The sequence below is a fragment of the Heteronotia binoei genome, chromosome 4 (assembly GCF_032191835.1).
Source record: "Heteronotia binoei isolate CCM8104 ecotype False Entrance Well chromosome 4, APGP_CSIRO_Hbin_v1, whole genome shotgun sequence".
NCBI lineage: Eukaryota > Metazoa > Chordata > Lepidosauria > Squamata > Gekkonidae > Heteronotia > Heteronotia binoei.
The window spans coordinates 7,857,975-7,870,354 of record NC_083226.1 but is presented as its reverse complement, the minus strand read 5'-3'; the positions used below and the strand labels follow the sequence as shown (position 1 = coordinate 7,870,354).

General features: G+C 49.5%; 2 protein-coding genes across 2 annotated transcripts in view; both read right to left on the bottom strand.

Moving 5' to 3' along the window:
- Positions 1 to 3,396: 3,396 nt before the first annotated feature.
- Positions 3,397 to 8,172, bottom strand: CDKN2D (cyclin dependent kinase inhibitor 2D). The gene is made up of 2 exons (XM_060236327.1): positions 7,960 to 8,172; positions 3,397 to 4,455 (listed from the first exon to the last, which is right to left on the bottom strand). Exons 1-2 carry the CDS (start codon positions 8,107 to 8,109, stop codon positions 4,117 to 4,119), a joined length of 489 nt encoding a protein of 162 aa, XP_060092310.1. The 5' UTR covers positions 8,110 to 8,172; the 3' UTR covers positions 3,397 to 4,116.
- Positions 8,173 to 11,207: 3,035 nt separating this feature from the next.
- AP1M2 (adaptor related protein complex 1 subunit mu 2) overlaps positions 11,208 to 12,380 on the bottom strand; it is a 43,298-nt gene continuing 42,125 nt past the window's right edge. Inside the window, exon 12 of the mRNA XM_060236741.1 lies at positions 11,208 to 11,944. Within this exon, the coding sequence (XP_060092724.1) occupies positions 11,922 to 11,944 (23 nt within the window). The 3' untranslated portion in view covers positions 11,208 to 11,921. The remainder of the gene's footprint in view (positions 11,945 to 12,380) is intronic.

Below are 12,380 nucleotides of genomic sequence, written 5' to 3'. Positions count from 1 at the left end.
GAAGAGAGGTTTGGCTCAGTAGCTCTGCTGTGCAATTGAGCATGCTATTTCTCCCCCCTTCCTCCCTAAGGGAGGAGCCTCAGCCAATGGAGAAAATAGAGGTTTTGCTCTGTAGCTCCTGTGCAACTGAGCAAGCCTGGCAAAGCAAGCTGTTATGCAAAAGGAAGCAAGAGAAACGGAGAAGGAAGTAAATGACAGCCAGTTGCTTGGGGGCCTGATAGGAGCCTTCTGGGGGCCTGATTCGGCCCCCAAACTGCATGTTTGACACCCCTGTTCTAGTGAGTTCTTCTGATGACATGGCCAAAATAAGTCAATTGCAGCTTTGTGATTTTTCCTTCCAATAGCATGTGTGGTTTTACGCAGCTCCAGTATTTGCTTGTTTGTCACCTTTGCTGTCCAAAGAACAAAGAACAGCTCAAATGTGTCGATTTTTCCTCCCGTCTTGCTTCATGGTCCAACTTTTGCAGCCATAGGTTGCTATGGGGAACACAATAACACAGACTACTCTGCATTTGGTTGCTAGGCTGATGTCTTTGCTCCTCCATATTCGATTCATGCTCATCATTGCTGTGAAACCCAGTGCGATTCAACGTTTTATTTCTGGTCTGCATTCGCTGCTTTGAGCAGTGATCCTAAGACAACCAGATAATTAGTGTCATCATATTCTCCATTAATGCGTACGGGTGTGAAAGTTGGATACTGAAGAAAGGTGATTCGTTTGAAAGGTGACGGAGGAGAGCTTTGCAAATGTCACGGGCAGCCAAAAGAAGTGAGTTCAAGCTCGAACTCTTAAAAGCTAAAACGACTAAACTGAGGATATCGTACTTCTGTCACATTATGAGAAGACAGGAGTCATGGAAAAGACAAGAACACTGGGAAAAGTTGATGGCAACGGGACAAGAGGAAGACGACACCAAATGGGCTGACTCAAATCAACGTAGCCGCAGCCCTCAGTTTTCAAGATCTGAACAGGGCTGTTAATTATGGGGTGTTTTGGTGGTCATTAATTTATAGTCTCCATAAGCTGGAAGCAACTTGATGGCACCACATCAGGTTGTTACGAGGCACTCATCCTCTGAATCCCAAAGCCAGGAGGCAACATCAGGGGAAGAAGGCCTCAGCCTCTCTGCCTTGTTGGCCATCCGGAGGAATCGCCTGGCCACTGTGTGAGACAGGATTTTGGACGAGATGGACCACTGGTCTGATCCAGCAGGGCTCTTCTGATGAGGAGAGAGGGGATAAACCTCCACATGTATCACCTGGGCCATCTGCTGGCCACATCCCACCCAGGAGGAGGAGATATTGTATTTATATCCCACCCGCCGCTTAGAAGAGTCTCAGAGCAGCTCACAATCTCCTTTACCTTCCTCCCCCACAGCAGACACCCTGTGAGGTGGGTGGGGCTGGAGAGGGCTCTCACAGCAGCTGCCCTTTCAAGGACAGAGTCTCAGAGCGGCTCACAATCTCCTTTCCCTTCCTCCCCCACAACAGACACCCTGTGAGGTGGGTGGGGCTGGAGAGGGCTCTCACAGCAGCTGCCCTTTCAAGGACAGAGTCTCAGAACGGCCTACAATCTCCTTTCCCTTCCTCCCCCACAACAGACACCCTGTGAGGTGGGTGGGGCTGAGAGGGCTCTCACAGCAGCTGCCCTTTCAAGGACAGAGTCTCAGAACGGCCTACAATCTCCTTTACCTTCCTCCCCCACAACAGACACCCTGTGAGGTGGGTGGGGCTGGAGAGGGCTCTCACAGCAGCTGCCCTTTCAACGACAGAGTCTCAGAACGGCCTACAATCTCCTTTACCTTCCTCCCCCACAGCAGACACCCTGTGAGGTGGGTGGGGCTGGAGAGGGCTCTCACAGCAGCTGCCCTTTCAAGGACAGAGTCTCAGAGCGGCTCACAATCTCCTTTACCTTCCTCCCCCACAACAGATACCCTGTGAGGTGGGTGGGGCTGGAGAGGGCTCTCACAGCAGCTGCCCTTTCAAGGACAGTCTCAAAGCGGCTCACAATCTCCTTTCCCTTCCTCCCCCACAACAGACACCGTGAGGTGGGTGGGGCTGGAGAGGGCTCTCACAGCAGCTGCCCTTTCAAGGACAACCTCTGCCAGAGCTATGGTTGACCCAAGGCCATGCTAGCAAGTGCAAGTGGAGGAGTGGGGAATCAAACCCGGTTCTCTCAGATAAGAGTCTGCACACTTAACCACTACGCTAAACTGGCTCTCTACACCAAACTGGAGGAAATTGCTCTGGTGCAGAAGCCCTGCAAGCTATTTTCAACCGCGAAAGGAATTCAGGATTTAAAAAAAATGAGTTTGCACAAATACATTGCAGGATCCTACAGTATGGGATGGTTCCTGTGCTAGATCTTATTGTAAAAAGCAGCATGTTAAAAAAAACAAAACAACCCTTCATCTTGTGATAAAAATGAACCTATGATGCTTCCGAGGTCACTAAAATGAGCACCCAGCTTGCTGGGAGGAAAGTGTAGATGACTGGGGAAGGCAAGGGCAAACCATCCCCTAAAAAGTCTGCTGTGACAACATCGTGATGCGACGTCACCCCAGAGTCGGAAATGACTGGTGCTCGCACCTTTACCTTTACGACTTCAATGTTTTTGGAGACACAAAGCACAGCCAATTGAAATAATTTAGTGAATATACACGGCAGTATCTTGAATAAGACTCAAGACAATATTTAAAATATTCTTTCATCAATTTTTTTTATGACATGCCAGCCCCTTTGGTGAGCTGCCTGGACGGACTCTGAAGAGAGGACGGAAGCAGCAGTCCGTTTGCAGCCACCCCCGTTTTGGGAACTGCAGCCATATCTATTTTGGAATTTCTTGGACTTTGTGTACCTCTGCAAATAAAGAGAGAACATTGTACAATTTTCTGCAGAATGGATTTTTTGGGAACACTACTGAATATTGTTCAGTATAAAAATTGTTTTGGTATATGCATTAGTAAAAACCCTCATGGAGTGTTCTATATTTATTTGTCTGTTTTTTCACAGCCTATCATGGTATTTACCCAGTTCAGTGCCCCAAGATATGGGAAAAGACACAAGCTTAAGATGGCTTTAAAATGTATGCAGGTAAGAGAAGGTCTTCTCTCTTCCTTAAAAGAAGACTCCACCTTACCATGGATACTTGATTTGTCCATTGTCGGAAACAGGAAGCTTGAGTAGGCAGACACTTTTGCTTTCAGGTAGTCCATTTTCAGCACAGCGACAGAAGAGCAAGAAATCATGACCCCAATCCTGTGTTTTACCTGTGAGAATTCTGCGATCTGAAGCTTTACCAACAATGCTCCACAGAACACTTGCTGAGTCCTCGACAAAATTAGGAGGCATTAAAAACATTTCACCTTAGGAAAAAAAAATCTCCACGATCACCAGTCCAATAAGCCACAGATGTCATGTTTTTTTTTAATAAGTAAATTAATCATTCCATAAAACAAACCCTTGCAAATCACAATAAATTAAAAATAAGAATTTCCTTCCTTAGAAATCTATGTACATAGCTCAGATCCACAAATTCATTACAGGGAACAAGCTGCCAATTTAAAAAAAAAAACCCAAAACCAAGCTTAAAACATTTCAGTCAAATAGAACAGATTCAGTACACGCTTTCAACACTTGTGTGAAAGGCAAGAATAGCCATCTGCAGAGGCACAGTGGAAACTGTCACAACATACCATGAACTGAGGAAAGCACAGGGTGGGTGGGGACTTCAGCAATGACAGACAGATCGAATTCCATCCAGATAGGTGCTGAGCAAGTTCTGAAAGTGTAGAAGAGCAGGGGGTTGGGCCACACATCCAATCTGTGTGCAACACATAGGGGTAGAGAGCAAGCCACATGGTCCACCAGCAGGGGTATCTAGCTCTCAAGGAACTGGCAAGATTCAACAGAACAGGAGAAATCAGAAGCAAGTGAAGAAAACTGACAAAAATAATATAAATAGAAACAAACGCAGAGCATGAGGTAGGAAGGACAGGAGAAGCTGTCTTTGTTCCGGGGCTCGAGTTCTTCAAGGGAGAGTCCTTTGCCAAGCTGACTCAGTGCTGATGCTGACCCTTCGGCCCAAGGAATGGCCAGGTCGAGGCTGCCGAAGGGCTACTCAAGAACACCCTGAATGTCCGTCAGCCCCAGGTGCCGCGCCAGCTCCAGCGGCGTCCGTCCCTCAGCATCTCGGTGGCGCAGGTTGGACCGAGACACCAAGAAGCGCACGATATCGGCGTGTCCTTCCCGGACGGCGACATGCAGGGGCAAGGAGCCCGAGGCATCTGGGACATTCACATCCGCCCCGTGTTCCACCAGGACGCTCAGGGTATCAAGGAACCCAGTGCGGGCAGCATCGTGGGCGGGGGCCATGCCCAGCTCATCTTGGACGTTGGGACTAGCCCCTTGCTTCAGAAGCTCCTGGGCTATGAAGACGTTGCCAAACATCATGACCTGAGGGTGACAAGAGGAAGGGTTTGTGAAAGGGGGAACGACAGGAAGGATGCACAGTCTAGTGCAGGGGTGGCCGAATTCATCATGACAGGAGGGTGAAGAAGAAGAAGATATTGGATTTATATTCTGCCCTCCACTCCGAAGAGTCTCAGAGCGGCTCACAATCTCCTTTACCTCCCCCCCCCCCACAACAGTCACCCTGTGAGGTGGGTGGGGCTGAGAGGGCTCTCACAGCAGCTGCCCTTTCAAGGACAGAGTCTCAGAGCGGCCTACAATCTCCTTTCCCTTCCTCCCCCACAACAGACACCCTGTGAGGTGGGTGGGGTTGAGAGGGCTCTCACAGCAGCTGCCCATTCAAGGACAGAGTCTCAGAGCGGCCTACAATCCCCTTTCCCTTCCTCCCCCACAACAGACACCCTGTGAGGTAAATGAAGATATTGGATTTACATCCCGCCCTCCACTCCAAAGAGTCTCAGAGCGGCTCACAATCTCCTTTACCTTCCTCCCCCACAACAGTCACCCTGTGAGGTGGGTGGGGCTGGAGAGGGCTCTCACAGCACCTGCCCTTTCAAGGACAACCTCTGCCAGAGCTATGGCTGACCCAAGGCCATTCCAACAGCTGCAAGTGGAGGAGTGGGGAATCAAACCCAGTTCTCCCAGATAAGAGTCTGCACACTTAACCACTACACCAAACTGGCTCTCCAAGAGGAAGGGTTTGTGAAAGGGGGAACGACAGGAAGAATGCACGGTCTAATGCAGGGGTGGCAGAATTCAAAGCCGGTCTCTGGTTGAAAGCATCTGCAAACGAAGTGCACTCATCAGGTTCCAAAATACTGTCATGCTGCTTAGATCTTTGGCGTACAAACTCTCTACTCTTCCCCCCCCCTCCAAATACACAAAGCTGGAAACATCACTATCCAAAGTATTTCTCTTTTAGCTGTATTGACATACTCAAATAGGGATATTGGCTTGTTTATCTCATTACCTATACCAAACCCATCGTCCACTATATTTTTCTTCTAATGGCAAACTATATGTATGTCGCATGTCAAAAGGTGAACTAGTTGGATAGGGGAAACTTGAGAAAGAAATGCCCTCATTTTGGCCCAGCCTCATAACAATAGAGCGATTAACAGACATGCTCACATGTTGACAGTATTGTTGCAGTTTTACTGGTTTCTCACGCTCATGCTACCCAGATCAAAGGTTTGCTCAATGTGTTAATTTTACTATTCTGTCACTGGATCTTAAATTTGTACCATTTTGCATTCTAAACCACTGCCCACCGGCTATGTGTAGCTCTGCTCACTGTACCCGATTCCTTGTCTGATGAAGTGTGCTTGGAGCACACGAAAGCTTACATTCTGAATACAACTCTTGTTGGTCTTAAAGGTGCCACTTGACTCCTGCTTTGTTCTACTGCATCAGACCAACACGGCTGCTGCTTGGATCTATCTACATGGATGTTATGTGTTGTTTGCTAAGGAGAAGGAGGAGACGATGATGATAATTGGATTTATATTCCGCCCTTCGCTCTGAATCTCAGTCTCAGAGCAGTTCACAGAATCTCCTTTATCTTCCTCCTCCACAACAAACACCCTGTGAGGTAGGTGGGGCTGAGAGAGCTCTCCCAGAAGCTATCCTTTCAAGAACAACTCTCCGAGAGCGTGGTGACCCAAGGCCATGCCAGCAGCTGCAAGTGGAGGAGTGGGGAATCAAACCCAGTTCTCCCAGGTAAGAGTCCACACACTTAACCACTACACCAAACTGGCTCTCTCTTGATGGGTCTTTGAGCATATTAAACACTGGTGATAGCTTCATGGTCCATCAAAGACTTACTTACTTACATTTCGATTTATATCCCGCCCTTCCCACCGAAGTAGCTCAGGGCGGCTTACAGCATATAAAATCTAACATGGGTTTGGCTTTAAAACATCAATTTACAACAGTTTAAAACAGTAAGTTAATAAAACATAAAACATGGTCTACAAATACATTGGACAGCTATAGATCCAAGAGGGCAGCCGTATTGGTCTGAAGCAACAGAACAAAACAGTTGCACCTTTAAGACCAACTAAGTTTTATTCAGAAGGTAAGCTTTCGCATGCTTTAAGCAGACTTGATCAGACAGCCATGGCAGAGGGTCTCTACCATCTCAGTCAGAAGTTTTTCACATCACCTACTGCCTGATCTTTTAACTAAATATACTAGCGATTGAACCTGGGTTTTGACCAGTGTGTAACAGAGTGCTAGACAGGATGGGCCATTGGCCTGATCCAACATGGCTTCTCTTATCTTCTTATATGGAGCAGAGATCCATCAGACAGAGATGGAACATGCTGTCTGGGTAAGTGATACTCTGCATTTTTGATGCTTGGGGAGCAACAGTGGGAGGGCTTCTGGAGTTTTGGCCCTGCTGGTGGATATACTGAGGGCAACTGGTTTTTAGCTACTTTGTGACCCAAAGTGATGGAATGGATGGGCCACTGGAAGAACCAATATGGCTCCGCTTATGTTCTTCTGCATGCAAAGCAGAAGCTCTGCTGCTGAGCATCAGCCCCCCCCCCCCCCCGCGTCCTTTGCAAAGGTCCAGACCAGAGGTGGCCAATGGTAGCTCTCCGGGTGTTTTTTGCCTACAATTCCCACCAGCCCCAGCCAGCATGGCTAATGGGAGTTGTAGGCAAAAAAACATCTGGAGAGCTACCGTTGGCCACCCCTGGTCTAGGCAATACCTAGTCCAGGGGTGTCAAACATGCAGTTTGGGGGCTGAATCAGGCCCCCAGAGGGCTTCTATCTGCTTCCTTCTACATCACAGCTTGCTCTGCAAGGCTTGCTCAATTGCACAGGTGCTGCAGAGCAAAACCCTATTTTCTCCATTGGTTTAGGCTCCCTCCTTGGGGAGGAAAAACTTGCTTTGCCAGGCTCTCAATCGCACAGCAGAGCTACTGAGCCAAGCCTCTCTTCCTTCTACTGGCTGAGGCTCCTCCGCCTCTCCCCAGTCCCCTGAGGATCGAAAGAGCCAGAGCTTCCTTTGCCCAGTTCCCTGGATCCCATGGGAGAGATACAAAGAAAGCATCTTTAAAACCAATCAGTGCTAACATTTTAAGCATGTTTTAAGTTTTTAAAAATATACATTTGAGTTTGTCTATGTTCTTTATAAAATTTGGACCTCTGCTACCTAATCTTAAATAGGTACACACATGGCCCCGCCCCACAAGGTCTCTTTTGTCAGATCTGTCCCACATAACAAATGATTTCGACACCCCAGGACTAGTCGAATGCCACTTCTGGGAAAGAGGTGCGGGCAACGCTTCCATTTCCCCAAGACCTGCCGAAGCATTCTTTGCAAGCCAGATCAGCGAGGCCCGTTCCTCCGGCTCCATCCAGGGGCGATCCAAACGTTGCTGGCAGGAGCAGCGCAAGAGAAGAAGCCCACCCTGCCCGGGGCGGAGCTCCCTCCCCCTGCGATCCCGCAGCCTCTTGAGCCTGGGCGCTCCCGCCTACCTGCAGCGCCGTCTTGCCGAAGCGGTTGTGGGCGTCGGGATGCACCAGCTCGTGCTGCAGGAGGCGCCGCACCTCGGGCAGGTCCCCCCGGGCGGCCGCCCCGCTCAGCCGGTCCCCGGCGTGGATCTCCGCCTGGCCCGGCGGCTGCATGCCGGCCCCTAAAGCGAGGCCCGAGCGACTGCGGGCGCTGGCCAGGGGAGGAGCGCTCTGCACATGCCCAGAGGCCCGGCGCGGCGGAACGAGGCGGCCAGCTCTCCCCGCAGGGCGACTGTCAAGCCGGCACCGCCGCCGCCGCCGCCGCCCAGCCCCACCCTGCCGCCGCCGACTGGCCCGGCACAGGCCCCGCCCCGCCCCCACGTGGCCGCCCGCGGTTTGTTGTGCTGCGCTGGGCGCTTGGATACATTGTAGCCGGCCCCGCGTTCTACGCCCGCCCCCTTTCCCCGCGTCGCGCCCAATCGCACGCCGCGCCCGGAGACGGGCCGCGCCTCCCGCCTCCCCATTGGCCGTTGGCCGGCGGACTCCGGGGCGGGCCTCCGCGATTCAAATACGAGTTCGGGCGGGAAGAGGGCTGGCCGCGCAGGTAGGGAGCCGCTTCCCCCGCCTCCAGCCAGGGGCGCTCACCCCGTGCCCTCCTCCTCACCCCTGCGCGGGCCCTGGAGGGGGTTGCCAGCCTCCCGGTGGGGCCTGGAGATTCCCCACGGATTGCCGCTAGTTTTCAGAGCAGTCGAAATCTGTTCCCCCGGGGACAGTGGCAGCTTTGGAAGGGGGGCTCTTTGACATTATACCCAAGGCTGAGGTCCCTCCTTGAACCCTCCCCGGGCTCCACCTGCAAGTCTCCAGGAATCTCCCGACCGGGTGTTGGCATCATTAGAATAAACATTGTTAAGCCATAACTGTGGCTGTAGGTTTCTTTCTCTTTCTGCCTTCTCGGTGGAAGGGGGTGAGCGGTACCATTGCCAGCGCTGGGGTCGGGCATATCTGAAAATTGGTGAGTGGGTGGGGGGGACGACCTTAGCAGGGTATTTAGTTTAGAGCTCATGCCCCAGACTTAACCCCATAACTTAATATTTGCTGCTATTGAGACATAAAATCAACACGGGCATTTTAAAGTATTCAAACAAGTGAAGCGTGTTAAATGAGTTCACACACTTCCTCACGTTGGGAAAATCTCAGATTCATTTCCCCCCTCTTTCAGAGCGTTGGTCTACAGTAGAGAAGCCTGATTTGAATCCAGCGTCAGTCAGTCAGTCAGTAGCACCTTAGAGATCAAGGGGAAAATGGGGGAAGGGGGCTGAGGCTTTGAGAGTCAAAACTCCCTTCCTCACCGACGTTCCCTCGAAGCAAAAATTCTGCTTTGTGAGCTCCTGGCATTAAAGTTGTGAGCTCCTGCATCCATGAGTGTGCTCTGGGGCCATTTTTCCTGAGCCAAGACAAAAATGTGTGAGCTGGAGGCTAAAAATCTGTGAGCTAGCTCACACTATCGCAGCTTAGAGGGACCAACGGTTAAAATCTATGTTGAGACCAAGAGGAGGAGAAGGCGGTTTCCTAACCGTGGCCTATGTTAGTGTGGGCTCCAGATGGAAATATTCATGAAGATATGTGGCCCTGAAGATGCACAACAACAAATGTGCTTTTGTGTGTGTGTGTGTGTGTATGTATAACTCAAGCTACTAACCTTACATGAAAGGGAAAATGTAAAAATATGTTTTGTTTCTCTGCTAATATCTGTGTACATACGTACTGGATAGCTTCAGAGAGGAGCTATGCTGGACTGCAGTCGGATAGTTCAATGTGAGTCCGGAAGCACCTTTGAGACCAACAAGATTTCCTGGGGCATGAGCTTCATCGGGTATCAGAGGAGGCAGCTGTGGCTCAGTGGCAGAGCCTCTGCTTGGCAGGCAGAAAGTCTCAGGTTCAATCCCCAATATCTCCAGTTAAGAGGATCTGGCAGTAGCTGATGGGAAAGACCCTGGAGAGCTGCTGCCAGTCTGAGTAGATAAGACTGACTTTGAGGGACCAAGGGGGGGTCTGATTCAGTGTTCCCTCTAAGGTGAGTTAGTGTGAGCTAGCTCACAGCTTTTTAGGTTCCAGCTCACACCTCTTTTTGTCTTAGCTCAGAAAAATGGCCCCAGAGCAAGCCAATTTCTGCAGTAGCTCACAACTTTAATGCCGGTAGCTCACGAAATAGAATTTTTGCTTACAAGACTCCACGGCTTAAAGGGAATATTTAGTATAAGGCAACTGATTTAGTATAAGGCAGCTTCGTGTGTATCTGATGAAGGAAGCTTTGACTCTTGGAAACTCATATCCTGAAAATCTATTTCATCTCTGTGGTGCGACTGGACTCAAATCTAGCCCATCATACATTTCAACAACATGCCTCTGCTTTGGTGGATCAGGAGAGCCATGAGAGAGAGAGAGAGAGAACGTCATGAGGGGGAAGCATCTGATGATGACCTTCAATTGACATGTTTTGCCTTTTTGACATGGTAAATAAAAATCTCTTAAGAACACAGTAAACAGCCTTTGTCTTCTGGACATCTGTCAAGATATATTTAGGACTTGGACCTACAAGCTGACTTACAGTGACCAAAGATCTGTCAGAACTGGCCAACGCAGCATCTAGAACAGGGGTGTCAAAATCATTTGTTATGAGGGCCAGATCTAACATAAATGAGACCTTGTCGGACCGGGTCATGTCAGGCCAGGTCATGTGTGTACCTATTTAAGATTATGTAGCAGAGACATAAACTTTATAAAGGACACAGACGAACACAAAGATTTTCTTTTTTAAAAAAACTTAAAACATGCTTAAAACATTAGCACTCATTGGTCTTAAAGGTGCTTTCTTTGTATCTCTCCCGTGCAATCCAGGGAACTGGGCAAAGGAAGCTCTGGCTCTTTCCTTCCTTCCCTAGGGGACCAGGAGGGGGAGGAGCCTCAGCCAATAGAAGGAAGACAAGCTTGGCTCAGTAGCTCTGCTGGGCAATTGAGCAAACCTGGCAGAACAAGCTGTGATGCAGAAGGAAGCAAGAGAGAGGGAAAAGGAAGCAGACGGCAGCCAGTTGCTCAAGGGCCTGATAGGAACCCTCGGGGGGGGGGGCGAGTCTGATTTGGCCCCTGGGCCGCATATTTGACACCCCTCATCTAGAATAACCAACCCCATTTGTAGTTTACTGTGGAGCAGGCGAATTAAGCCACTGCACAGCAGAGAGCTGACCTGTACAATGATAGACATTAGAATCATCACCCTATTACAATTTATTGATTTCACTTGCGTTTATAATTTATCATGATCTCAGGAGAAGGAAAAGGCAGTAAGCTGTCTCACTCATCTTCACAATGACCCCATAAGTAGACAGTCTTTCTACTCACTTTATAGACAAGGAACTGAAGTGGAGAAAACAAGGTCTAACGCTTCAAAGAATCCAGGCCCTGAACTGATAGTCGAATACAGACTTCTAGGCAGAGTTCTTCATGCCACTCCCATCACTCCTTTGACCTGCATCAGAAGAGGGATCCATGCAATCGTGGGGAATAGTGGTTCTAGTTTCACCACCTTCATTGGAAGGCACAACTCTGCCAGACCAGACCGAAAGGGGCCGCATCTTGTTGAGGGAGTTCTCATTCTGTGCTAACCTCCAGGAATGTTCCAGGAAGCTGGCCACCAGGGAACTTTGGTACGGAAGGATATGATGACATTCCACCAGAAGCAATTCCAGTTCAGGCAGGGAAGTGGCATAAAAATAACCCAACCAACAAGAACAGGGCTCTCGTTTTCCTTTCAGGCACTGCACAGAGTAGTCCAAAAACTGCTACCTAATTAAACTGCAGGTAGGCCAAGAAAAGAATGACATTTTTGGAAGGACACACAGAGTGTGTTTTGTAGAAGGCATCTGTGGATTAAAATGTTCTCTAAGGCATCCATTTTTCAGGTGTTCCAAGACCGCAAGGTGACAAGGCTAATGTGTCCGGAGTTGATAATCTGGAACAAAATGGTAGAAGATAACGGTAAGCTAGAAGGCCTTGCAGTTGGAAGAACTTCCGCCTTTTAATGGAGCAACAAACTTTCACCGATATTGTGCAATCCCAGCAAGGAAGGAACACTCTAGAGCAGCTTTAGGAGGTCACTAACCTCAAGTCTCTGGCTAGGAAAGGGGGGAAGAGAAGAGATTGGATTTATGCCCCATCCTTTACTACCTGAAGGAGTGTCACAGCAGTTTACAACCTCCTTTCCCTTCTCCCCACAACAGACACCCTGTGAGGTAGGTGGAGCTGAGAGAGCTCAAACAGAAACTGCTCTTGAGAGGAATAGCTCTGTGAGAACTTGTGAATGACTCAAGGTCACATCAGCAGGTCCATGTGGAGAAGTGGGGAATCAAATCCGGAATGGGAGTGCCAGGAGGATGTACTATTAATAT